Raw genomic sequence first — 27,965 nt, 5'->3', positions numbered from 1 at the left:
AGGACTAGGTAACATCAAAGTGCTGTGTGTAAAATTGAATGAGGCCCCGAGGCGCGTTATCAGTCACTAGGCAAAGTTCACATTGAGTTTCAGCATCATTTATCCATCAGTTTGGATGCAGCAGAACTTCTCCCCCATCTTGGAAGTTAGACCAGCACAAATCTGTGTCCAGGGTCAGAGTTGCGAAGAGCCAGTGTTCAATACTTGATGGGCTACCTAATTGTGGGCACACGCCCCACCCCGAGGGTAAGTCACTGGAAAAAACCGCAGTCTCAGATCTGTCTCACTTGGTTGTGTCTTCTGTCAAGACCAACACAGCTCGGCTTAGGCTTGACGGGTTTCTATAGAACGTCTCTCAGAGTTGTGCACTGGGAAGGATCCAGGGACGTAAAGATCCAGAAGGGGGAAAAAAAAGTTCGCGTTCGTTGAGCTATTTTTCCTCCTTTTACAAATAAGGAATCTGAGGCACAGCGAAGGAGTGGGTTTCCCCTTTGCAGCTCGTTTGGTGCTGGAAGGGCGTTTGAGAGGTCTTCAAAGAAGAGTGCGAAACAGCTTTTTCCATTGAAGTACTGCCACACAAAATGAGAAAAAAAAATTTTCTTTTTAAAGTAGCCAAGTCATCAGCTATTTGCCCTACTCTAGTCCCTCTGACTCTTCATTATTGAAATTATCCTACTTCCTGCTGCAGGGGCGCGGAGGCTCCCGGGAGCTCTTGTCGAACCCCACAGGCCCCACAGAGGACGAGCTAATAATGCCTTCGGCTTCCACACACATGGGGGAAAAGATCCCTTCTGTTACAGACAGACTGCGTCTGATTCCGTCAAGGACCGAGCTAACTCTGAAGCGAAGAAGCGCATTCTACGCGGCCGCAAAGGAAGGCCCTCCGCTGGGGCTGGACGCCCCCGAGGCGACGAACCAACCGCTGGGGTGCTGCCCCGCTGGTTCGCGGCTACGGGGGTGGGGCGGAGCTTCCTCACCCGCCTGGGCCGGGGGGGCGGAGCTTCCGTGCTCGCGCGGGCTGAGCCGGGGCGGCGTGGAGCTCTCCGCCACCAGCCCTCCCCGGGTCCCGCTACTGCGCATGGCACGTTGCGTACCTTCTCCCCCACCCCCTCCCACCCCCCAGCAACCGGCCTGGCTGCGCGGCCCTAAACTCAGGAGGCGGAGCTGAGACGGGGTCGGGACTGCTTGCTAACTCCAAGACCAGGTACCGGGCTGGCGGGGCCGCCTGGTGCGCTCCAGGACCAGTTCTTTCTCGCCCTGACGCCGATTCCATCTCCTCAGGGGCGGGCCTTCGTCAGATCGGCCATCCCGGCCCCCCCTCACCCTCCACGGGCCCCTTTTCACCCAGTTCCTCGATTCCCGCAATGAGGGACTGCAGCCTGAGAGCAGAATAGGCTTGGGCCTGCCCGGGAGACACCGGAGCGGAGTTGCCGGGAGAGGCGAGCGCCTGCTTTCCGTACCCATCTTCCCCCCACCCCCAGACTTCCAGGTGGGGAACCTGGGGCCCAGGTGTCAGTTTGTCCTGCTCAAAGAGGCGGCCGATCCTGTGTTGACCTTTTCCGCTCCCCCCCCCGTCCTCCTCCCTCCCCGATCCCATAACCCCAATTTCCATCTATCCCAGGCTGGACAGGCAAACCCCCTTAGGAGAGCGATTTAGGTGACTCCCTGAATCAGCAAAAACAAAGAGCTGTTAATTGTCTTGTTTTCCAAGAATGTTTCAGCGCCCACAGTAGATTTGGGGTGGAGATGGGCGGTGGGGGTAGGGAAGTGAGCTCGAGGGAAGGGGAGTGGTTAAATAAAATTGTTCAAGTTTCCAGGAAATGGGGAACTAATTTATCAGCCCAGCTCTCTGTTAAGATATCCTAGCATATTCTAATTTGATTCCCTCAAAGAGGAAAAACCATTAGTATTGGTCCCTTTCTTATTGTATACTACCTGTTGAAGTAGAACCGTATTCCAATACGTATTTGAGGCATTAAGACAGTTCTTCACTGACTGATTGATACTGTCTAAAGACACCCAAGACTTTCTTGTCCCTGAGAATTGAAAGCAAGTCTCACCCGGTTACCTGCCTTAGGCCAGGATCCTATTCAGCCATTAGTTACAGTGCTGAACTGGTTAAGTCTGTTCCCCCAGCCTTTGATGAGGTTTCTTAGAATATTGTGACTCAGATGCAGTGTTTATAGTTGTAACCCCAGACATTGAAGAAGTTTAGGAAAGCAGTGACAAAAATAGGGAAAAAAGAAAAATAAATCAAGGCAAATGAATTATTTCTATACTGTTTGTCATCTGGTCAGCAGCATTGTCAAATCAGGCGATGTCTTCTCAGTCATCTTTGTATCTTCACACACACAGTCTTGACACTTCTCCCTATGTTTCTATGTTACCACTCTGGCTTCTAGAGCACGGGCTTTGGAACAGATCTAACAAGTCCTCTACCACTTGCCTGTGGGGAATTTGGGGCATTTAACCTCTTTGAGCTTTAAGTTCCTGATCTGTAAAACGAGGATGATAGTACTTATTGTGAGCTGATCTCTGTGAAGCGTTTGGCACAGATCCTTGCACATAGTAAGTTCACCATAAATGCTTACTGTTTTTTTTTTTTATTTTAACTATTAATAATTTAACAGATACGGGAGTGCCCATATTATGTGTTGGGCAGAGTAAAGCAATAGTGAACAAGACTCTTGGCAGTTAACATCGTGGTAGGTGTAAGGATTGAATACTGAGACTGAACACCTAACATGAGTGGGGGCAGGGGGAGCGGTGGTCAGGGAGAGCTTCTGTAGCACAGGACATCTGAGATGAGTAGTAAGCAGTGACAAGTCAAAGTTAACCAGGTTGGAGGAGCAAAAGTGGTCCAGTAAGGGAAGCAGAACCTTTAAAGTTTTTCCTTTGGGCTCCATTTCCTACCTGCCTTCAAGTACCATGTCCTAAGTATGGACCTATCCCAAGGCTTGCTGCCCAGCCTGCTTTTCTCTCCCCATTTTCTCCTTTGGTGAGTTTGTCACTTGTAGAGCTTTAGCTGCTAACTCCCAAGCCCACATAGCCATCTCTAATGTGTCTCTTCTAACTGACTGCTACACCTTCCCATTTGGGATGCATAACTACTTTCTCAACCTCCTTATGATTTAAAAACTCGAACTCATCGTTCCTCTTAAACCACTTCCACCTCTGAGTTTCCTGTTTTGTCGCTGACACACTACTCTTTCCCAGTTCCTTGGGCACAAAAAAATCAGGAGTCATCTGAGTTGTCCACAAGTAGAATGGGTTCCCTGATAAGGTAGAGTGTCTGGTGGGGGCAGTTTTTAAGCAGAGGTTAAAAGTAACCTTACATTCAGGAGTTTGTAAAAGCTGTTCCTCTGAAGGGTGGAGGATGGGCTAGATGACTTATGGTGTCCTTGCTAATTAAATATAATTTCTTTATTTTTCCTTATCCCCTGTCCATCTATTTCTTACCATTCCTTCTCCTACAGGCTCTTATTACCCCAAATATGGTCCACTGTAATTGTGTTCTAACTGGCATTCCTTTCTCTGGGTTTTTTCACCTCCCCTTCTCCCATCCTTTTGCAGATTAATATTCCTTAGAATGTTCCTTCCAACAAGGCTTCTCAAACATTAGTCAGTATGATGGTGCACAGATCAGCAGCATTACCATCATCTGGAAGTTTTTTAGAACTACCAGGCCCCACTCCAGATCTCTAAATCAAAATCTGCAATTTTAGCAGTATCCTCAAATGATTTGAATGCATAATAAAGTTTGAGAGACACTTAGACCGCTGTTCTGTGTTTGTCACCTTTCTGTTCAAAACCTAGTTACTTCCTACTGCCTGGTGAAGAAAGTTGATACTCTTAGCATTCACATAAGGCCTCTTCATTGTTCTCATATATGTGGACTTGTGCTCCTATAACTGGCCTCACATTAAGTGGAGAGTATGCAAAGTGCCAACACATTTGTCAGTATATTTGGTTGGTCATTTAACATTACTGAGTGCCTACCATGTGATAGGAACTATTCTAGAAACTGGGAGATACATGTGTGGACAAAACAAAGAATGTGCTAAAAATCAGTAGTAATACTATTTCATGCTTGGAATTGCTGTTTTCTTTAAGTTGTATTTGACATTCAAGCCCCCCCCACCATCCCTTCCATAAAACTATTCAGGTCCCTTGTCTTTTCCCTTTGCTGAACACCATAATGAATTGCCCGTTTCTACTTGTGCATTCCCCAGACTTGCTGGATTAAAATTTTTGAAGGGGGGAGTTTGAGCATCCAAAGGTTTTTATAACTAACAAGTTAATTTGAAACACATCCTGGTTTGGGAGCCAATGGTTCAGATAATTAATGAAGCTGTTGGTGTGGTGGTCTAAGACCAGTTTTTAGGTTTGTTATATTAGTTTATACAGTGTTTTGGGATTGACTTTATTTTCTAGTGCTAGTATTTTTCCAGAGCATAGGCAGTTCCTTCAGATAAAAATCATCTTTTTATCTACATTAATATTCTATTTTCTTTCTGTTGTAGACTGCATATGGATGTGGACTTTGTTTCCTCTTAAATTTCTTTTGCATGATGCTTTGTGTTTCATGTTATTAAATAATGTATATTCTAATAATCTTTTTTTCTTCAAATTCAGTTAATATGTTTACTATTTAATGCCAGGATAAATGATTCTTAACATGATGATGATCTTCTGTAAGAAAATTAGGATGGGGTGAAGATAAATGCAATTTGATAAAAAAAAACAAAACAAAACTATAGATGATTTTGAAAGGCCTCCTCTCTCCCCTGGATTGAAAACTATTTCTTTGATTTCTCTGAAGCAGTTCTAAGGATTCCTAGAAAAAAAAGGAGGAATTTGGCAGTGGTTTTTTTTTTTTCTATACTATTCAAAAGCATTTCTGATTATTTTAGTCATTTGACTTTTTTTATAATTAAAAAAATTTTTTTTAATGTTTATTTATTTTTGAGAGACAGAGAGAGAGTGTGAGCAGGGTAGGGGCAGAGAGAGAGGGAGACACAGAATCCGAAGCAGGCTCCAGGCTCCAAACTGTCAGCACAGAGCCCCACGCGGGGCTTGAACCCATGAACCATGAGATCATGACCTGAGCCGAAGTCAGACACTTAACCAACTGAGCCTCCCAGGTGTCTCTCGTCATTTGATTTTTAAAATCATTTTTGTTGTGGGGTGCCTGGGTGGCTCAGTTGGTTAAGTGGCTGACTTCGGCTCAGGGCATGATCTTGTAGTTAGTGAGTTCGAGCCCCGCGTCGGGCTCTGTGCTGACAGCTCGGAGCCTGGAGCCTGCTTTGGATTCTGTGTCTCCCTCTCCCTCTGCCCCTCCCCTGCTTGCACTCTGTCTGTCTCTCTCTCAAAAATAAACACGAAAAAATTTTTTTTTAAAAATCATTTTTGTTGAGATGTAATTTACCCTCAATAAAATACACCTACATTAAGTTAATGGTTTTGTTGAGTTTTGACAGATACACTTAGGTAACTACCATGTAATCAAAATACAGAACATTTTCATCACCCAAAAAGTTCTTTTTGTTGCTGAGTAGTATTCTGCTGGTATATATACTACATTTTGTTTTTTCATTTACCAGTTGATAGATGTTTGTTTCCAGTTTGGGGCCAATTGTGAATAATGCTGTTATGAACATTCATATACAAATCTATGTGAACATATGTTTTCATTTCTTTTGAATAGACTACCTAGGAGCAGAATTATTTGGTCATAGGAAGCTACTAAATTATTTTCCAAAGTGGCTATACTACTTTGTATCCCTATCCCCATATATCCCCATTAATGTATGAAAGTTCCTGTTGGTAACTATCCTTGTCAAGCACTTGGTATTGTGAGTTTTTATTTTCAGCCATTTTGGTAGGTGTGTAGTAGTATCTCATTGTAGCTTTATATACATTTCCTTGATGACAAGTGATGTTGAGTACCATTTCATGTGCTTAGTGGCCATTCCTGTATCTTCTGTACAAATCTTTTGCCCATTTTTTAAATTGAGTTGTTTTATTGAATTGTAGAAGTTCTTTAAATATTCTGTATATAAAATGTTATGTACACACACACACACACACACACACACACACACACTGTTTTCTCCCAACTTGTTCATTTTCTTAGTAGTATCTTTCAAAGACAGAATTTTTTAATTTTCATAAATTTATCATATTTTTCTTTTTCCTTTCATGCTCTTGATATTCCTTTTTTTTTTAATTTTTACTTATCCTAACATCATGAAGATTTCCCCCTCTGTTTTATTTAGTAGTTTTAACTTTTTCTTTAGTTCTGTGATCCATGTCAAGTTAATTTTTGTGTATGGTGTAAGGTAAGGGTCAAAGTTCATTTTTTCTAAATAGATAGACATTTGTATTCGATTATTTTTCCCCATGTAATTACTTTGTCCTCTCTCTGGAAAGAGATCTATTTCTGGATTCTCTACTCTGCTTCACTGATCCATTTGTCTATCCTTAAACCAAAGTACACTGTCTTGATTACTATAGCATTAAAGTAAGTCTGATCAGGTATCATAAGTCTTCTAATTTTGTTCTTTTTCGAAATTATTTTGGCTATTTTAGGTCCCTTGTATTTCTGTATAAATTTTAGAATCAGCTTATCAATTTCTTTTAAAAAGTCTGCTGGGATTTTGATTGAGATTACACTGAATCTATAGATCAACTTGGAGGGAATTGACATCTTCACAATATTGAGTCTTCCAATCTATGAACATGGAATATCTCTTGTTTAGCTTATCTTTAATACCTCTTAGCAATGTTTTATAACTTTAAACATACATATCTTATTTATAATTTAAGAAAACGCTCCTAATTATTTTATGTTTTTGTTGATACTGTAAGCTTTCATTTTTTTTAATTCATTTTCTACTAATTCATTGCTAGTATATAGAAGTACAATTGTGTTTTGTAATTGACCTTCTTTCTAAATTCATTTTTTAGGTCTAATGTCTTTTTTGTAAAATATTTATAATTTTCTATGTATACAATCACGTTGTCTATGAATAAAGGGTTTTAAACCTTCTTTTCCAATTTGTATGCCTTTTGTTTCTTTTTCCCTTTTTGCATTGGCCAAGACCACCAGTACAATGATGAACAGAAATAAATGATGATGAGATAACAAGAAAATTCTTGTTTCGCTTCTGTTCTTAGAGGGAACTCATTAATTCTTTTTACTATTAAGTATGATGTTAGTGATACATTTTTTATGCATATCTTTTACCAAGTTGACTTGGTAAATTCTATTTCTATCTTGTTCCTATTTGACTATTCCTAGTTGCCTGAGAGTTTCTTTTAAATCATGAATGATGTTGAGTTTTTTCAGATGCTTTTTCTCCATCTATTGAGATGATTGTATGTTTTTCTTGTTTATTCAAGTAAAATTACATTGATTTTTTTTTTTTTTTAAGTAAGCTCTACACCCAGTGTGGAACTTGAACTCGCGACCCTGAGATCAAGAGTCGCATGCTCTACCAACTGAGCCAGCAAGTGTGCTTCATTGATTCACTTTTTAAAATTCCTTAAAATTGGTTGTTTTTTATTTGCAAACAACTTCGGACAAAGACAGTTTGTATACATTGATTCATTTTTTAATGTTCAAACTGTCTTTCATTTCTGAGATAAACCCTATATGGTCATGATGCATTAAGCTTTTAGCCATTCTAGATATAATTTTAACTATAAGCAAACATAAGATCAGGATGACATGAAAAAAGATACATTTGAGAAATGGCAGAAGGTCTTGGAAATGTGTAACCAAGATTTAAAAATTAATAGAAGGGTTAGAAAATAAAATGGAAGGAATCTCTTGGAAAAGGGAGTTGTAAAATAGGAGTGAAACAAGCATAAATTAATTCTAGGTAATTCTAGAAGTAAGTCTTCAACTATTAGGAATTCTGTAACATGAAAACAGAGAAAGTGAAGGAGACAAAATTATCAAAGAAATAATACAAGAATATTTCTCAGAATTGGAAGATCCAGATTTCCACACTAAAAAGGTTGTTGCAGGGTTGCCTGGCTGACTCAGTCAGTAGAGCATGTGTCTCGATTTTGGGGTTGTGAGTTCAGCAACAGGGGGATGGAGGGCCTTGGAAAGGCAACCTCCAGGGAAAAATTGGAATGGATGAGTTTGAATGTATGAGAAAATACACTGATAAGATGAATAGCAGAGATATTGAAGTACTCAGAAAAAGTTAACTATAGCTATATGGGAAACCAAGCAAGTGAAAAAGAAATGAATCCATTATTAACTTTAGGAAAACAAATGGTGTACAAGAAGAAAGACATGGTCGTCTCTAACTGTTTGCCTCAGCTCTAAACCATGTTTCCACAGTCATAGCAATGTAAATGCAGACTGTTGATTTAATAAAAAAATTATGCTCGAATTATGTTGGGAGAATGAAGGCAGGAAACTAGGGTGCAGGAAGGTGATATAAGAGAGCTTAGTCTTCATCTACCACAGTAGTGAAGTTAGTAGGTAACTGTCTCAAATGGATAAGTCATGGCCATGTAAACATTATTTAAGAATGATAGTAAAAAGGATAAACTTGAAACAGCCAAAAGAACTGAAGGTAACTGCTTCTGGGAAAGAATCAGTGGGGAATTTGGTCAAGAGAAATTTGAAAATTAAAGAAGAAATCATATAATAACAAACCTGTCTTATAGAGATTGCAGTATCTCACAATGTACTTGGCCAGTACATCCAGTTTTACTGTCACTGAAATGTTCTGTAAACAAATCATTAGAATCTAGAAATGTATAGGTCTGGTACAGTGCTTTGAATGGTAGACTCATAGTAAGTTTTTGTTAATCAAAAAGCATTTTTATAAAAGGAGATTTGACTAATTCAACCTGTTTATATTTCCCTTTTAGGTTTAAATTTTTGAAATTGAAGTAGGTCTACACATTAGGAACTCATGTCTTTTCTTGTAAGTAAACCAGAGCGAATTAGGGTGAGTGTTTCTATTCTTCTGGCTTTACTATTTTTATTTTCTGTAAAGCAGTGTAGGTGGTGTTTTTATATGATGCTCAGAATCCTACAAACATGAGGGATGTAGGAAGTAAAGCAGACATTGCGGCCTCCACTCCCGAGGAGAGAGCTTGCAAGCAGAGGGCTGACCAGAGACACTAGATACACCCACCAGCTTGTCCGATAGAGAAGAAACAAGGTGGCTTATTTTATGAATATCAGTCATACAAAATTAAATGAATCTGTGACACTTTTCACTGTAGATATGTAACTGCTAATAAGCTGCCCATTTCCTACATATTTTCAATGAGTGTCTATGTTTTAAAAATCAGTATCAAATTGTAATTATTGGAACACATTTTCTAAGTATAATCATAGGTTTAATTGGAGCCTCTTTGAACATGAAAAATGTTACTAAACCTGAAAACCTCACCAGCTAAAATGACCCCAACAAACACTGGAGTTAGCTTCTTTATAATAGCTTCCATGATGTCATAAAAAAAGAGTATTGTATTCTATTTATTATCTATTATCAAGTATTTGATTTCTAAATGCAGTAGTTATTATTTTAAAATTTTGTAACAAGATATAAGTGCTATGATGCATGAATATATCACTTTCTAAATATTAAAGTATACGTTATATTTTGTGATACAGTACATATGATTTTTTTATACCAAATTTTTTACTTTGGGTGTTCCTTTTTTTTTTTTTAATTTAGAAAAAAAATGATATAGAGAAGGACAGAGAATGATGTTATAGTTCCAATTCATGAACCATATTATGCAACTTGTTTTTTTGAATGTTAATCTTTTTTCATATGTTTGTATATATAAGAATAATTTATACTGGAAAGAGTAAACTTCACTGTTAATTAAGAGGAAAAAATAGAATCTCTCCTTAGTCTGAACTCTGCCAGGTGGAAAGAATGCCCCCAAGCCAAACTTTAACACCAGTCCTTAAGTGAAATGCAATCTTGATACTGTTACTTTTACATGTGAGCTTCTTTTCTATTTCAACCTTGCCTGGTTCGGGTGACACCAGACCATTGATTAGTAAGGAAATCCAATACTCATTGGAAATAGGATAGTAAAGTGAACCACAGATTGGTGATGATAGTTTGGTCCTTGTAAACTTGATAGAAAATGTAAGTGTGGTGATGATGTTTTTAGAAATCCTAGTGGATGAAAGAACATTCAGTTTACTGTTTTCTTTTACAAACTGAGGGTTGTGAAAAACAGTTTCATCTCTGTTTTCTGTGTTGTGAATTTCAGTAGTATTTTTCACATTGGCATTTATAATCCAAAGCATCTGTAATAGCCATTGAATAAGTAAGATGGAACCAGAAGGTAGTTGTATATATAGGAAGAACAAAAACATTCTTCTTGTTTAGGGCCAGTCCTACATGGTTCTCATCAGTCTGTGAGATTTAAGGATTATTTATCAAATTAGGCACAGAAGAATAGAGGAAGAAATTAACCTATTGTTTTCAGTTGATTTAAATTCAAGATTCTTTTTAAAACTTTTCCATAGAAATGCATCTTAACTATACTGCATGATTCTGGTTTTGTAGTTTATTTGTTTGTCTAATGGCTGATAGCTAATTTTTTGTGGCTTGGAAGAAATACTAATTCTCTTTGGGGTTTTCCTCTTTAGCGGTGGGTCTCGGAAAAGTTCATTGTTGAGGGCTTAAGAGATTTGGAACTATTTGGAGGTAAGTACAGTATGGCATTTAGCCATCACTTCAGGATAAACATTACTACTCTTGTTGACTAAATCAATTTATAGAAATTAGCAATTCTAAGGGCAGGTGTAAATTACAGTTGTTATATTTGTTTGGCTCTATTTTGAATCTATGGTTTCCCAAAGATTTGAGGACTAATCTGGCAGTTGACCTTGATCTGTCTTGATTGTTAGAAAGTCAGTATTTACTTAAAGGCATATTTATTTCTTCTAAGTATTTGTCCAGTTAAAATACATATTCTTAAAGGAAAAAACCTAAATGTTCAAAAGCTTCTAACCTTGAAGATTTTAAAAATAAAACTATAGTCAGGACAATGGTAGCAATGATATAAAAGTTCTGGTTTTACTGATCAATCTAGTTGACTCATCTTTTCGTGGTAGAAATTATGAGACTTAGGAGAACTAAGGAAAAAAATCTGTCAGGACAAAAATATTAACTTCCTGTTGTAAAATCCACATGTTGATTTCGGAAGTAGCCTTGCAACTTTGAGGTTTAACAGGGCCAGGCATTGTCTTTGGCTGTTTTCCAATTGAGCCTTTTTGAGAACTGCTATGTTAATTTAAGGCAAAGAAAATTTTTTTCTATACAAATGATAATATTAGAGCCCCATTCTTTGTGTCTGAATACCAAAGACACTCTCTTCAGCTCCTATAGTTAAAGAAACAGGTTATCAGATTGAGTGTGTTGGTTGACTGATCCAAACAAAATACCCTGGGGTAGGCTCAGGTCATTGAAAATTCAAACTTTTTAGTTACTAAATGGTACCTGTTAATTTATTTTCCCTAATGCATTCAAAGAACTTCCAGAGGAGTATTATTTGTGAACTCTGTCAAAATGTTATGTTTTAGACAAATGAGAGTTTAGAAACATGATGAGTTGTTTTTGTTTTAGTTCCGAAGAATAAAAATTAGCTGCACAGTAAAGGAAAAGCTAATGGAACAAAACTACAGCATTCTGGTCCTGCTCTCATTTTCTTCTCATCATTAACGGGAATACCGTGTTTAAAAGTAAACATTGGCCCTGGTGAAAATTGAGTTGGAAGTCCAGTTTACAATTAGTTAAAAATATTACAGGATATGTGAACTGAATGAAGGGATTTTGGTTTCAGTGTCTTGAGTGTGGGATCTCTGGCGGTCTTTTGACAATTGCCTCATCACTGACTGATCTGAGGAGAGTGAAGAGGTTGTTCTGTATATTGCTTACAGCTTGATGAAGTATATATTATCAAATTTTATACAACCTGGAATTTGCCTTCTACTCTGTGAGACTGGGCTTGATTTCCTTTAATCTATTCGCTTGGTTTTTTACCTTTTTTTAAATTTTTTTTTTTAACATTTATTTATTTTTGAGACAGAGAGAGACAGAGCATGAACAGGGGAGGGGCAGAGAGAGGGAGACACAGAATCTGAAACAGGCTGCAGGCTCTGAGCTGTCAGCACAGACCCCGACGCAGGGCTCGAACTCACGGACCGCGAAATCTTGACCTGAGCCGAAGTCGGAGGCTTAACCGACTGAGCCACCCAGGCGCCCCTTGGTTTTTTACCTTTAACAGACTGTCTTAAGCAACTGCACCTGCCATTTGTGTACCAGAAAACTGATGTCCAAGGCAAAAAAAAAAAAAAATCTTATTTTGACAAATTGAGGCTAATTTACTGTGCAGCCAATCTCCTTCAACAATACAGTTGGATGCTCTGATTTCTAATTTAAGATATTTGGAGATGTGTGATCATTCCAGTACTTTCCAGTTAAAAATCTACTTTGATGATTTTTTTCACTTTTATAGAATGGAGAAAATAAAAAGGACAGATACAGAATTTGTCTGATTTAAGAGCAGAATGTTATTTCAGTTGCCCTTTGCTTTATTTTCACCAAGGGTAGCAGAGGCCCAGAAAGCCCTTGCTTTATTTGTATTCAGAATAGAATGTATGTGTCTGGTGAATCTAATTGGGTTATGGTCTCACATGTACATGTTGCTGCTAAAACCTTTTTTGCCTTTTTTTTTTTTTTTTTAAAGCCTGTTTTCTAGCCTCTGCACTCTCTGGGAAATAGCCAGCCATCTCTATAACTTTATAATGAATTTTTTGTTCACAGTATAAGACTCTGAAACCAGCCTATTGAAACTAACATTGTGCTGATGGAAAGTAAATGTAAGACTGGGATTATAGCAGTTGAGTTATACTCAGAAGAATACCCATAGAATAGTAGCCTTGCCATGTTTTCAAGAGCCATAGATTCATGTTGAAAACTCCATCTATGTGTAGTGTTTTTACTCTGTGTGTGTGTGTGTGTGTGTGTACGTACATGTATGTGTTTATATATAGCACTGCGGACACTTTTTACTATAATGACTCTTAGGTGGTTTCTATTAATAAATGTAGTTCTAAGTGTAATAATTGCTGTTCTGAATGTGGATGTGTCTTCTGCTAAAAAACAAAATGCCAACAATCAATTTCTCTACTCCAGAGCAGCCTCCGGGTGACACTCGGAGAAAAGTAAGTGACTTTCTAGGCTCGAGCTCTTTGGCTGTTGCATGGGAATGATGTCTTGTGGAAATCTGTGTTTTTTGTTGGCTTATCATTTTGTGTTTTTGCTTATTTCATTGAGTTTTATTTGTAGTATAATTCTTTTACTTGTGGAAAGTCAGGTTTCACCCTGGAAAGATTTTGACCTGTACTTTAGAAGCTGAAAAAGTCTCAGGCACTTTTTGCTCTCTCTTGGGGGTTAAGGTCTCCTCCCCTTCCCAACTTTACCAATCGCCCAGCGCCCCCTCCAAAAAAAAGAAGAAAGAAAGAAAAGAAAAGAAAAGAAAAGAAAAGAAAAGAAAAGAAAATTTCAACAATCTAAGATGTGGTTACTTTTAGTGGCTAGTGATACTAAATTTTTCCTCTGTGGTCTATTGCTGATAGATTTCAGTTCACAGAGATACTACAGAGCTTTTATAGGCAGGATATCAAATCTCCTACCTTAAAATCAAAACCCCACATTAAAAAGTACAAAACAGAAAGTGTACTTTTTTTTTAATTGGCAAGGGTTGGAAGACTTGTTCTGTTTCCTACTCTTGTAGTTTATTTTACCAAAGTAAATAACACCACATGTGCACAGATGTGCACAGTGTACCAAGCTATTTTTGATAATGTGAATCAGTGTCTTCTAGAGAGAGAGGATAAGAACGCTTTTCTAAATAAACTTCTTTTCAGATGACAGACATCTGCACCTTTGGCAGGCAGCCCCAACAGCAGAAGGGTGGTGACGTTGACTAGGAATTTCTCTTTGAGTGAAGCTTTGACTACGCTCTAGTAAGGAGCACCTCTCTATCAGATCCAAATATTTTCCAGTCAGGAGACTAAAAACATTCCCTATATGATCAGTTAAATATTTTTCCAGACGAGAATGCCCATTTTATATAATTTTTATATTTTCACAGCTGCCGGTGTTATGCCAAGACTTATCCTGTGTGAAACCTGTGGGGGGTTGGATGTAGCATTTCACAAATATGGTCTTTGTGTGCTCTCTTGTATTTTGTTTTAAACTCTTTAAACAATTTTATTTTATGGTGCTTTCTGGATATCAGTAGCTTATGTATTTTTCAAATGCTTCAAAATAAACAACAATGCTTTTCATGGTGGGAAAAAACTAAGAAGCAGCTTTGCTAGAATTAGTTTCTCTAGACAATTTGAGATTATATATCATACTAATAAAGCTATGCTGTGCTGTGTTTTTTAAAGAGACTGGACTAAACATTTCATCCTTTTCATCTGAATTTTGTCCTTTTCTAACTCTGAAACAGTCTACTGAGCTAACCCGCCTCTCTTGTGGCGATATCCCACCAGACCTCTTCCTCTCAAAACACTGTTTTTGTTTTCCTAAATAAAGATCGGTTTCTGAGTTCAGACTTGTAGAACATCCACAATGTGGAAATTGCCCATTTTAGGAGTGTTCCCAGTGAGACAAGGACAATAACCAAGAGACAAATTCATTTCTTGCAATTCCAGATTGCCAAGAATTCATATTCCCAATTAACTAAGGAATTGTATTTCCTAAAACTAACACTTTTGAGTATTATTCTGTAGTCAACAGAGATAGTAGAAATATTTGGTCAAGTCACTACCTAATCATATCAGTAGTTTAATGCATAATTTCCTACCTTGGCTCAGCAAGTGTATGTCTTTAGTGTATTGCCTAGTAGACAGCATGTCTTATATGCACTTCTAGCAAGGAAGAGGGTCATAGGTAATGAAAAAGTATCTATCAGTAGTTTTTCCCATGGGAGTTTTTTAAAATGCATTTAATAAGCACTTTAATCTCATAACTCCAGCTGTCCTTCATAGCCTCTTTTTCAAATTAGAGAAATATTTTGGAGTTTGCCTGGAGATCAGGGGGAAGACCTTCAAATATATAGTGGTTCTAGATTGTACCTGCTAAAAAATGCAGTACTTTCTCACATGCAGGTACCAGATTCTGATCTATAAAGTGCCCCTAGCAGCAGGGGATCCAGTGAGTTGCATGAGGGCTGGTTTTTCCAGTATAGGTCATGATGTTGAACTCTGTCTCCAGTGGAACTGGCTGGTACATGTACCCTACTGTCCTTTTTAACTCATGGCAATGACAAGGTCATGGCCAGGAAACCTCAGCTCAAACTTGTTTAAATCATCTTTTTATGTGCCAGCATCACTGTAGGCATTGGGAATACCAAATTGACAAGACAGTCAGGATCTATACCCTCATGGAGGTTGCATTCTAATTGAGGAGGCAGGCAACAGATCAATGAACACAATAATAACTACTGTGAGGAAAGTAAAACAAGATGACATAATAAAGTGACTGAGAGCCTACTTTACTTTCTGCTCAGAGTCCTCAATGCATAGATGACATTTAAGTTGAAATCTCAATGGTAGGAAGAAGCAGCTATGAGAAAATAGCAGGGGCAGGAAGGAGGAGGGCAGGAATGTTCCAAACCAAGCGACCTCTAGTGTGAGCTTCCTAAGATTGAAGTGCACCTGTTCGTATGGGTCAAGTGTAGCAAGTCACAGCGATGTGGTAAGGGATGAAGTCATTAGAAGTAGGCAGGGGCCGAATCATGTGGATACTCACAGATCAGAGTAGGGACTTTGGGTCTGAAAGCCACACCCTGGGTTTTGTGTTAACTGATGATGCCGATTTTATGAGGGGTAGATTGATAGTTGAGAAAACAGGATCTGTAGAACAAGATTATGCACAGGTGGTGAGAGGTATGAAGTTAAGGTGGGACTCAAGACTAACTTAGCTTGCAGCTTATAAATTCTAAACAAATGGTAGGTTGCCATTTCAGAGCTCCTGGTTTGGGTTTTTTGCTCAAATTACTACTCTGTTTTGTCCCATAGTTGTGTGTGTGTCTCTCAGCTGGCAGAGGCACTTGGGATTATTCTGAACACCACAGTGTCAAGAAGCCACAATGGCTATAAATGTTCCTAGAACATATTTTCAGAGCATTTGAAAACAGATAACTGTAAAAGTGAAAATCAAACCAACCTTAACTACTGATCAAGCTCTACCCCGCATACTCTGGTTTCTCCATTTTCTCTGTTCCATCTTATTTGTTGAACAGGAGAGTGACCAAACATTAGGCAGCAAAAGAGGGAGGAAAAGAATAGAATTCACATTTACTGAATACCTATGAAACACCAGGTAGCACTAAGACCTTTACATATTTTATCTCATTTGTCTTAGCAACCCTATAAACTGGGAATTATTCCATTAATGAGACAACAGAGATCCCAAGAATTTAGCGTGATTTACCCACGGTCACAGAACAAGTGATAGACCTGAGTTCAAGTTCTGCCTCTGTCTGGCCCCAGAGCCTATAGTCTTTGCATAATACCATATGTTTTACTTAAAATAGCCTTTCCCAAATTACCTTTCCCAAAATTTAACAGATATGAGGTACAAAAGGTTCTCTGGACAAGTAGATTTGGGAAATGCTAGGTTAAACAAAATTAAACAAGTTTCCTTACTACAAAACTTCTTGAAGCCATTTTATGCAAGCACACCTTGTGATTCTCCATGAGAGAGAATGCTTCATTTTCTCATTTAATTGGACGTGTAAACCATTTATATGTGTTAACTGCCAAGGTCAGTGTTCCAGGCGGCCTACTTTGGGGAAATCCTACATTAAGACATTCCAGTAGAGAAATGGACAAGAGACACAAAGAGCCAATTTCACCTGAGAGAAAACCCACATGGCTAATAAATACATGAAAAGATGCTCAATTTCATTAGCAATCACAGAAATATAAATCACACTCACAATGAGATTGGCAAAAACTTAAGTCTGATTATACTAAGCGATGGGGGAAAATGGATCAATGAGAACATACATACAGTACTGGAGGGAGCGTAGATTGGTTTAACCATTTTGGAAAACAATTTTGCATTATTTTGTAAAGTCGATTGTTCATATACTCTGTAACCTAGCAATTCAGTTTCTGGGTATAAGCTTTAGAATATCTCTTGCATATACACATCAAGAGACACATTCAAATGGGTTTCTAATAGCACAGTTCATACGAGCAGAACCAAAAACAACCCCAAAAGCCTATCAACACTGGAATGGATAAACAGGTATATTCACAAGATGACTCTTACACAACATGGGTGTACAGCACGGCTAAATACAACAATATGGATGAATCTTGGAAATATAAAAAATTGATTGAATTAGAAATTTGCTGACAGGGCTCACTTTTGGTTGGCTAGATTCCTCTTACTGTCATACTTAAGTGGTGCAAGAGGAAGAAGCCCACTTGGTTTCTTTCCCCTTGGCAGTTCCATCAACTCCTGAAACCGGATGCCCTTGAAACGTCAGGGATCCCCAGCAAGGAGGTACCACCATGTCGGAACATTCTTGACTCCCTGTCTTCTGGCTAGTGCTGAGTGAGGGGCCTTTCTTGTGTTCACAAAGATCTTTTCCTAACTAGAGGTCAGGTTTAGGAATACAGCATATGAAATTTGAGCTGGCCTAAGGTACTCCATCTCCGTAGGAAAGAGGATCCAAAAGAAAGAAAAATATGGCCCGTAAATCACACAAATAAATTTAGGTCTGAGCCTTTTGAGCTGAAGGGAGAGTTAGTCTGCCATCAATTTTGCTGGGCACTTTTCCTTTAGGACCTCAAAGGCCAGAGGTGTGATGCCCACATCCTAACTGGTTGAGGTCCAGCTTCATTTACGGCAGGAACCAGGAAGCAGGTCACTTCCTCCGCCTGGGATGATGGCTGAGACGTGACAGCCCTGTGCCTTGCCTGCAGCCCTATGTGTTCTCTGTTTTCTTGCTTCACTTGAAAATGTCAGAGAATTGGGGCGTCTGGGTGGCTCAGTCAAGTTGGGCGGCCGACTACAGTTCAAGCCATGATCTCGCGGTCTGTGAGTTCGAGCCCCGTGTCGGCTCTGTGCTGACAGCTCAGAGCCTGGAGCCTGCTTCCGATTCTATGTCTCTCTCTCTGTCTCTCTGCCCCTGCCCTGCTTGCTCTCTGTCTCTCTCTCTCAAAAACAATAAACATTAAAAAAAATTTTTTTTTTTTTTTAAAGAAAGAAAGAAAATGTCAGAGAATGATTGGTCTGGGCTCTTGGTTTGCTCAAGAGGGTACTTCTTATGGCCAAATTTCCCCTATAGCAAAATTCAGCATGTGACCTTTGGAGTCTTGTAGTCAGGGCCCTAAAATAGGACCCCAATACAGCAGGAAATTCAAGAGAACCCCTCACTTCTCCATCCCCCTTCTCTTTTCTAAACATGCCTTTCTCTAGACATCCTTTCCCCAAGTAAGAATTTCATAGTTTTTAGCAAATGAGCCAATTGTTGGAAAGGACAAGCAAATCAATAGTTGACTAGGAACCAGCCCTGTCCCCTACCCCCATTTGTAGATGGTGCTCACACTTACTGGCTCTGATGTTAGTGCTAATGACTACACTGAACATCTGGTGTTCTACATTTCTCATCGAATAGTGTTGGACCTATTTCTTTGACCCCGAGTCAGAATTTGTATGTTTAGATGCCAGTCTCCTTGTGGGTCTGAATCACCCCCTCCCCACTCCCATCCCACACCCATTTTTCTCTTATTAACCTATTTTTCTTTTTCTTTAGACCAATGAGGCGAGCTCAGAGTCGATAGCATCCCTGTCTAAACAGGAGATCATGAGTAGCTTCCTGCCGGAAGGAGGGCGCTATGAGCTACTCTCTGTCATAGGTAAAGTCCTAGGACTGCTATTTTACCTTCAGGCTCCTGGGCACTCCTGTGGCCTCCTCTGCATCCCCAGATCAGCGTGTGCCAGAGGCTGTCAGCTAGTTAGCAGGACTCAGGGTGACAAAACTGGCTTTTGTGACTCTCCTTTGCTTCTGTCTTCCAAATCTGGGAAAAGAGATCATGTTACCAGGAGAGAAGCTCTTTTTTTTTTTTTAATTTTTTTTTTCACATTTATTCATCTTTGAGAGACAGAGAGAGAGAGGGAGACACAGAGTCTGAAGCAGGCTCCAGGCTCGGAGCTGTCAGCATAGAGCCCGATGCAGGACCGGAACTCACTGGCTGTGACCTTATGACCTGAGCCAAAGTCAGACGCTTAACTGACTGAGCCACCCAGGCGCCCCTAGGAGAGAAGCTCTTTTGCAATTTTTTCTTTTTGGCTTCTGATGTCCTGGACCATAGGCACTTCAAGTGGTTGGCTGAGAAGGAACTGATAAGAGAAGAATCAAGAAATGTCAGCCACAAGGGGAATAGTTAGTGAAAGTTTTGAGTTTTCTTTTTATTATTATTTTTTTAAATGTTTATTTCTGAGACAGTGAGAGACAGAGCATGAGTGGGGGAGGGACAGACAGAGAGGGAGACACAGAATCCGAAGCAGGCTCCAGGCTCTGAGCCATCAACACAGAGCCCGACGCGGGGCTCAAACTCACAAACCATGAGATCATGACTTGAGCTGAGGCCGTTCGCTCAACCGACTGAGCCACCCAGGCGCCCCGAGTTCTCATTTTAAATCAAGTCTCTTTAAGGCTACCTCTGTTGCCATTGTCCTCGTTCATGACATTCTCCTTTTCTTTTAGGCAAAGGATTTGAGGACCTGATGACAGTGAATCTAGCAAGGTACAAACCGACAGGAGAGTACGTGACGGTACGAAGGATTAACCTGGAAGCTTGTTCCAATGAGATGGTGACATTCTTGCAGGTAATAAAATGTGTTGGGACACTTCAAGGATGGGCTCTTAGTTCCAATCACAATTACAAGGCAACTCTTACATCTGTCTTCTGAAAATAGCTGGCAGAAAATGAAGGCGGACCAAACCAGGAAGTTAACAGAAGCTCTTAACAAAGAATCGTGGGCATTTGGCACTAAGGATTCTGTAATTCTGCTCAGGCCAATTTATACTCCCCTCTTCCTCTCCAAAGATGCCTTTGTGGCTCATTTATTCATTTATTTACTATTCAGAGAGGCCGAGTAACTTGCCCACAGTCACACATACTAGTGAGTGGTAGAGACAGGATTCAAACCCAGGCAGTCTTGTTCCAGATTCGGGGCAGCCTGCTTTGCCGTGACAGCCACCTTCTGGCTCTCATTGTCCTGTTTCCTGAGGTTCCTTTCTGTTGGAGAAGGAGGTAGCTGCCCTCTTGTTACAGGGGACACCACAGATCTGAGAGCAGCCGGCTGGGGCCTGGGTTCCTCCCTGACTCAGGCTTGCACCGGGAGCTCTTTAGATTCAGGGCCTGGGTCAGTGTGTTTTCAGCAGTTTGACTGCAACCTATCCCTCTTCTTCATCACAGTGTTTCCCTGAATTCATGCTCTTCTGATGGTGCTCTAACACCCATTCGTGTTCAGAGTAGTTTTGTGGGTCTGAGGATGGGACCGAAAGTCAGTCCCAGCCTAGTTATTTGGGAAGAAAGATATCTGAGTTCATTCTAGAGCATGTTGGACTTTAGGATTCTTTTTTAAATTCTTTGGAGCAGTAGATAGGCAGAAAGTATTGCCTGTTTGGCCTTTAGCTCATGTCCCAGAGGCCAGGACCCCTGAGTTTCTGTAGTTCTTTTGTCCAAATTCATTCTAAAATCCCATAGGTCTGACACTTTCTGTAGCTGCTCTCTCGCTCCTAGGTTGCTGGAGAAGTACCTTCGGCTGTCTGGTAGTTCGTGTTTTCTCTCTGATAACTTTGTTTCCTTGTCCTATCGATTACAACATTTTCCTTTATAAGAGGGAAATGTTTTTTGTTTTCCTTTTTTTATTTTTTTATTTTTTTGATGTTTATTTTTGAGAGAGAGAGAGAGAGAGGGTGAGCGTGAGTGGGGGGAGGGGCAGAGAGAGAGGGAGACACAGAATTGGTTCCAGGCTCCGAGCTGTCAGCACAGAGCCCGATATGGGGCTCGAACCCACGAACTGTGAGATCATGACCTGAGCCAAAGTCGGATGCTTAACCAACTGAGCCACGCAGGTGCCCCAGTGTTTTTTGTTTTCTTATCTTAAAGAGGAGTTCTGTGCCTTGGCCCTTGAAGTTGAACTAACCTTATTACTTTATAAGTCTTCAGTCAACTGTTGGTTCTCATCATTTCTGACGTGGCGAGCTGTGACCCTCTACCCTGTTGTTAGCAGTTTCGCTGTTGGTGGGGAATTTTTCTTGAGGCTCTCTCTAAGATTGGCTAGTGGAGCCAAATGCAGGCAGAAGCTGGCAGAGCAGTGCTGGCTTCCCTGTGGAGACAGCAGAGCCTGGCTTCTCTCATGTGGGTGGCCACCTGCTTGGGCTGCTTCCAGGACTCTGAGAAGAGCTCCAGGAAAGACTGGGTCCCCATGTTATTCATGCCACCACCTTCATGTTGAGCGTCTTCTTCAGCACCCCTTGATTCTGACTTCCGCTTACCATTGTTTTCAGGGGGAGCTTCATGTCTCTAAACTCTTCAGCCATCCCAATATCCTGCCATATCGAGCCACCTTTATTGCAGACAATGAGCTGTGGGTTGTCACATCATTCATGGCGTATGGTGAGTGGAACAGGGGTCCTGGCAGAGAGGTGCTTTGAGAACGCTGTTGTCAGCAGGTTCATGTCTGTTTCCCTTCTTTGTTACCCTTCCCCGTGTCCCCACAATTCTTCAGGTTCTGCAAAGGATCTCATCTGCACACACTTCATGGACGGCATGAATGAACTGGCGATTGCTTACATCCTGCAGGGGGTGCTCAAGGCCCTGGACTACATCCACCACATGGGATACGTACACAGGTGCATTCTTAGGCGTAATCGCCCTTGACAAGAGCGGGGATCTGTGCCCAGGAGCCCTCAAGTAAACAGGGGAAGGGGAGAAGGTTGACTGAGGTTAGTGAAGTCAGAGTTTAAATCAAAGCTTGGGATTTTGTCCTTGCCTCTGACTTGGTAGAGCATTTAGCCTATCGGTGCCAACTTTCTCTTTACTGAGCAGCTCAGTCCTGAGTGCTGTGTGAGAAGAACATCTGGCATGGGCCTCTGTGCCCCACCCCCCTCCTTCCTTGGAGCACCTAAACTTGCGTGTGTGCCCCACAGTCAGCCCTGTGCTGAGAGGCTGGGGCGAGGGGCTGCTTAATAGATGGTATTAGGAAAAGACACCCACAGTAGGGAAGCTGGACCCTTACCTAATTCCACGTACAAAGGAGCACTTTTCAGATGGATTAAGGCCTAAATGTCTGATATAAAACTACAGACTTGGATAGAAGGAAATATTTTTGTGACCTGAGGCACAGAAGAATGTCTAGATATTTTAGAAGCACAAAACAACATATGATGGATTTGATTATATCAAGATTAAAGATATCTCTCTGAAAAAGAACACCATGGACAAAATTAAGAAATGGGTGACAGCGTGCAAGATGTTAGCTGTGTCTAGAACACACAGGAGATTAGTAACAAGGAAATTATGTGAATCAATAAGAAAAGGATAAGCAAAGCAACAGAAAAATGAGCAAAGGGTTTGAAGTTTATAGAAGAGGAAACCCAAAGGACTCTCAATATGACCAGACACTCAAATCTAATAAGAATCAGAAAAACAAATTAAACAGGAGGATGTCACCCTACACACCTGAGACCAGTGTCATTTGGAGGCTGGCTGAGGCCCAGCGTGGTGAGGTGGGGTCTCCTAACCGCACAGTGGAAGATGGCCCAATGCAACCAGTCAGGGTAAGTCGGCACTGGGGCCGTCAATGCTGCTCTGGGGGTACGCCCCAAAGAAACCCTCACACAGGCCTCTCAGGGGACATATGTAGATGCCATCATTCATATCCATGGTGGTTAGAGGCAGCATCAATGTTCCTTCCTGGAAGAAGGGGTCAGTAGAAGTGTTCGATCCCACCCCAGAGTGCAGGTGGCAGTTAGAAGCAAAGGTTGGTTGTATACAGGTGGCCACACGGATGGATCTTACAAACAGCACTGAGGAGTGAAGGAAGGATGGGATGCATAACACAGTACCTTTAGGTAAACTGAAAATATATGGATATCACACCATGATCCGCTTTATAAGAATACCCACAGATTTCAAAGCAGTGGGCTGTGAGCCTAAAATAACTTTAGCAAAATATAAAGATTTAAAATCTGGTGGTATGTAAATTGGGTCATGCTATTTTCTCTTTTTTTATGCATGTATTATATTAAAATGTGTTTATGTGTATATAATATTTACCTAGTATGTGAAGATCAGAGGTCTGTGACGTGAAGGGCTCCTGTGGCCCCGTGACACCCTCTCTCTGCTCCCCACCCCACCCCACCCCAGGAGCGTCAAAGCCAGCCACATTCTGATTTCCTCGGAGGGAAAGGTCTACCTGTCTGGTTTACGCAGCAACCTCAGCATGATCAGCCATGGGCAGCGGCAGCGTGTGGTCCACGACTTTCCCAAGTACAGTGTCAAGGTTCTGCCTTGGCTCAGCCCAGAGGTCCTCCAGCAGGTCTGTGGACTGAGTCCTGAGAAGCCCCTATCCCTCACCAATTCACAGTTTCCCTAGGGAGCCCTCAGGAATTTCCCCAGATGGGAGTGCTCTGCTTCTGAGTGGAGTAAGGGGTTCCAGAGGGAGGGGTTCCCTGCTGGTAGGTGGACCCGGGAGGCCTCTCAGCCCATTGCACACGGTGGTGTTTCCCCTCTGTGGGGTCCCAAAGTGGACCTAATGCTATTTCAGTTCCCTTCAGAGACCTTCCTTATAGGAAGATTGAGCATTCTTGAAATACTCGGTGCTCTCCACATCCTTCCACTAAGCAGGAGTATGGGGACCCACACTTCTCCCTGGTTGTTACACAGCATCGTTCATTCCTTTACAATATCAGCTACTCTTCAGTAGTACAGGCAAGGAAAGTGGGCTGGATTTGAGACAGATACTGTCTTCCTCCCCTCGGATGTTGCCCCATGCTGGTCTCTTCTAAGAACAACTGTGGCTACAAAAGGAGTGATCTGTGGCTTTTTTCTCCTGACTTAGAATCTGCAGGGTTACGATGCCAAGTCTGACATCTACAGTGTGGGAATCACAGCCTGTGAGCTGGCCAATGGCCATGTCCCCTTTAAGGATATGCCTGCCACCCAGGTGAGCCCTCAGCCTGTTTTCCTTCTTACCTGCCCACCACTGCCTTCCCCTGCTGTGGGAGGGGACCCTGGAGAAGGAGAGCCCAGGAGCAGGCCTGCCACTGCCTGTTGCAGGGCCTGGAGCAGGTGTGCAAATGGAGGCCCACATACCATGTTGTCTACTTAGATGAATTTCATAAATTTACAAAAAATAAATTTCCGTCCTACCTTGATAAATATACCTGGAAGGCCAGTTTCTAATTTAGAGTTCTCAGGCTTCTCGGGTTCTGTGCTACCATATTCTGGCCAATAGCTTTGGAACCTCCAGCCTACAAGTTCAACATCTGTTCATGCCCCTTACAATGACTGTCCTTTGGCCACTCCTTGGCACACACAGCCAGTGGCATAGTCTACCTTTGGGAGACAGACCAGGGAAGAGGCTTATCAGGCTTTATCAAGTCTAGGAAGCAGACTTGGGTCATTTCGGCAAGAATTACCTGAATCCTAAGTATCTGGAGCATGATCTAGAACTGGGAGGGGGTGGAGGGGTGGAGGCTCTGAGTGAGGCTCTCCCTTGAACCCACAGACTGCCCTGTGGGAATAGGGGCAGCTAGAGAGTGGCCAGAGGGGAGCTCTGTAGAGCAGGGGACCCAGGGAGGCTTCTGGGAGGAGGTGACATTTGAGTCTTGAAGGCAAATAGTAATTGTTTGCTGTGTGAGGAATGGGAACTAGAAGGAAACTTAGGCAGAGAGAACAGCATGTGCAAAGACCCAGAGTCAAACAGGGATAGGATCTGGGGAATAGCAATGGTTACAAATAGCTGAAGTACAGGTGCTTCTGGGGGGCTGCTGGGTGATGTGGCTGGAGCAGGAAGCCAGGGCAGAGCATGAAGGACTTTGTGTGCCACACCTGGGCATTTGGTTCCTGTCCCAAACCACATGGAGAATTGCTGAAGGCTTTTAAGCCCAGGAGCGATAGCATCAGATACATATTTCAGAAAGATCACAATAGCAGGTAGATTAGATCTAGCAGACTCATTAGGAGGGTATGGAAACCTCAGTAAGAAGTCTAGAAAATCTAAGTAAGAGAGTCACAGAAAGTGCTCAGGAAAGGCAGAAGGCTATTTAAGGTGAATGAGAGGTACAGGAGCTGCACTATCCAATAGCATCTTCTGAGGTAGTGGCAGCGTTCTCTTATCTATGCTGCCCAGTACAGTGGCCACTAGCCACCTGTGGCTGTTGAGCATTTACAGTGTGGCCAGTGAGGTTGAGAAACTGAATCTTAAACCAAATTTCATGTAAGTATAAATAGCTACATGTGGCTGGTGGCTGCCACATTAGACAGCACAGCTCTAGAGAGACTTCTGGGTTCTGGCCCGGAAGTTCAGGAGGACAACCCCAAAGGCAGCAATCCCCAAGCTGGGGCTGTTTTGCATGTGTGGCATCAGGGGACTTTGTGGCACAGCTGCCCAAGCTTAGTCGGCCCTTGGGCACCCTGCTCCCGTGCAGCGACAACCCAGGGCGTGCCTGGCAGGCGCTGTGTAACACACCCCTCCCGAACCACCTGGGCACAAGAGACTGGGGCTGGACTCCAAAGACAATGACCTGACAGCCGCCTTCACCCTAGGGTGAGTGCTCTACAGTTAAAAGGACGTGAAGAAGTCTTATAAACGGGAGAGAAGACAGGGACCTTCCTTGCAGCCATGGCGGAAGGGTGCATTCTTGCAGGCCCTCTCCTCCTCTTCCCTTTGGCTGAGCTGGGGTATGGCTGCGGAGCCAGTGGCCAGCATACCTTTGAGAAAACTAGACTTACTCCGCTTTTCTTTTCTCTGCTCCCCTAAACCACACTTGTATACTGGGAAAAGTGTATTTGTGAAGAAACTCCATAGATCTTCCAGGGCCCCCCCCCCTCCAGCCCACGTCCTGGCTCTGTCCTCCCCAGATGCTGCTGGAGAAGCTGAATGGCACCGTGCCCTGCCTGCTGGACACCAGCACCATCCCTGCCGAGGAGCTGACCATGAGCACCTCACGCTCAGCAGCCAACTCTGGCCTGAGTGACAGCCTGGCCACCGGCACCCCCAGGACCTCCAATGGCGACTCGCCCTCCCACCCCTATCACCGCACCTTTTCCCCCCACTTCCATCACTTTGTGGAGCAGTGCCTTCAGCGTAGTCCAGACGTAAGGTATTTCCTGTGGGCTGGGAGCTGGGCTTTGTGGGGGGCAGAAGGCAGGGTTTGAGAGGATTCATCTGTTCTGTGGAGGGCTGGGTTCCTGGAGGAGTCCCGAGCTCCTGCGGCCAGAGGGATCGACACAACGGTTTGCTAAGAAGCGACCTGGGTAGCTCAGGCTGTTGTTTCTTCTAGAGCTGAGGGAAGAAGCAGAGGGAGCCTGGGGATAAGGTGTGAGCAGCAGGATTCGGGAATCCCGGGGCACAGGGGTAATGCTGGGCTCTCTTCCCCTTTCTCCACAGACCAAGTGCCAGTACCCTCCTGAACCACTCTTTCTTCAAGCAGGTATGGTAGCACTCTCCTGAGGCTCCCTGGGATTTTCTTCTTGCCTATGCTTCTAACGACCCTCAACCCCCTTAGCTTCGGGGTCCTTAGGTGTTCTGTCCTCCTCCCTTTGAATCAAAGAGAAATGCCCAGTTTTCTGAAGCCCCTTAAAGGCGCTGTGCCTTCCTCTCATAGAGATTCTTGGCTCTAACAGTCCGACTGTCACGGGGCCGTAGTTCTTGCCTGATGGTGTCCTGGGACCCAGAGCAACAGGATCCACCCCTAACTGCCTCTCCTCCCTCAGATCAAGCGGCGCGCCTCAGAGGCCTTGCCTGAGTTACTTCGCCCTGTCACCCCCATCACCAGTTTTGAGGGCAGTCAGCCTCAGGATCACAGCGGGATCTTTGGCCTGGTAACAAACCTGGAAGAGCTGGAGGTGGACGACTGGGAGTTCTGAGCCTCCGAAGAAGGTGCACGTTCTCAGTCCTGGAACATGTGAGCCTCAGGGGCCCTTTCTGAGGGCCGGCCACACTCCCACCCTCCCGGGTGCAGGTTGGGTAGAAAAGACATTTCTGCCAGGAGAGTTGGCCGCTTACTCACTGGGAGAGAAATTCTTGGAGAGAAACCTTTTTTACTGCTCCAGGACTTCTGAGACACCCGGGAATCCCAGCAACCGGTGATCAGAGGCCAGAAATCTGACATTCCATCCTGGGAGTTCAGGCAACCTCTTCAGAAGAAAGAGATGCTGTTCTGGCCCTGGAAGGCTAAAGGCCAAGCCCAGGGTTTGACTCCTTGACCTGGGGACTGTGTGACTTCCTCTTCTCACTGTAGCTGTCCTACCAGCCTATTGCATTCTCTCCCTCTGCTCTCAGATCTTAGAGGTCCGTGGAGGGGTAAGCAATAAGCCACCTGCCCCCCCTCTCCAGCCCCCAGGCCTCTCCCTGGTAATTGAAGGGAAGGGCATTTTTTTTCTTGTTAAGCACCAGATCAAGGCTGGGGCAGTCCATCCTCACCCCTTTCATCACTTGTGCCCCAACACCTAAAGCCTTCCCATAGTTCATCTGTGCAGCTCATCCCTTTCACACCATCTTACTGCCTCCTGCCAGCCTCCTTGAGGCTTTCTCCAAGGCCACAGTGTCTTGCCTAGCCTGAGGACTTAAGTCCTTATGCCACGTTAGTTTCATTGCCAGAACAAATTAAACATTTCAGAGAACCCA

At 42.5% G+C, this 27,965-nt stretch overlaps 1 protein-coding gene and 1 long non-coding RNA gene across 16 annotated transcripts; one reads left to right on the top strand and one right to left on the bottom strand.

Annotated features, from left to right (window-relative positions):
• Nucleotides 1–82: 82 nt before the first annotated feature.
• Nucleotides 83–19,160, bottom strand: LOC122206640. Its single transcript, XR_006196536.1, has 4 exons — nt 18,982–19,160; nt 16,248–16,307; nt 15,831–15,934; nt 83–569 (listed from the first exon to the last, which is right to left on the bottom strand). It is a non-coding gene; the product is annotated as an uncharacterized LOC122206640 (long non-coding RNA).
• On the top strand, nt 160–27,965 carry STRADA (STE20 related adaptor alpha). Of its 15 annotated transcripts, none has more exons than XM_042916007.1 (14): nt 160–246; nt 8,899–8,954; nt 10,652–10,709; nt 13,203–13,231; nt 17,541–17,597; nt 18,853–18,955; nt 19,807–19,928; nt 21,619–21,727; nt 21,840–21,963; nt 23,480–23,651; nt 24,174–24,278; nt 26,198–26,439; nt 26,727–26,769; nt 27,053–27,965. In XM_042916007.1, exons 2-14 carry the CDS (start codon nt 8,943–8,945, stop codon nt 27,203–27,205), a joined length of 1,329 nt encoding a protein of 442 aa, XP_042771941.1. In that variant the 5' UTR covers nt 160–246; nt 8,899–8,942; the 3' UTR covers nt 27,206–27,965. The 15 variants fall into 15 exon arrangements, with proteins under 15 accessions (XP_042771941.1, XP_042771938.1, XP_042771948.1 ...); XM_042916004.1 differs by having other exon boundaries at nt 8,899–8,978; XM_042916006.1 differs by lacking the exon at nt 160–246 and adding an exon at nt 980–1,204.

The sequence above is a fragment of the Panthera leo genome, chromosome E1 (assembly GCF_018350215.1).
Source record: "Panthera leo isolate Ple1 chromosome E1, P.leo_Ple1_pat1.1, whole genome shotgun sequence".
Classification (NCBI taxonomy): Eukaryota; Metazoa; Chordata; class Mammalia; order Carnivora; family Felidae; genus Panthera; species Panthera leo.
The sequence above is the reverse complement of the archived record's forward strand: the minus strand, read 5'-3'. Positions and strand labels throughout refer to the sequence as shown.

What these genes read in the sequence shown, in the direction of transcription:
- STRADA (XM_042916004.1), top strand. Translation starts at nt 8,943, where the DNA reads ATGTCTTTTCTTGTAAGTAAACCAGAGCGAATTAGG. An exon ending in GTAAACCAGAGCGAATTAGG is followed by an intron (nt 8,979 to 10,651) that starts GTGAGTGTTTCT and finishes TTTCCTCTTTAG; the next exon opens with CGGTGGGTCTCGGAAAAGTT. An exon ending in CACATCATTCATGGCGTATG is followed by an intron (nt 21,728 to 21,839) that starts GTGAGTGGAACA and finishes ACAATTCTTCAG; the next exon opens with GTTCTGCAAAGGATCTCATC.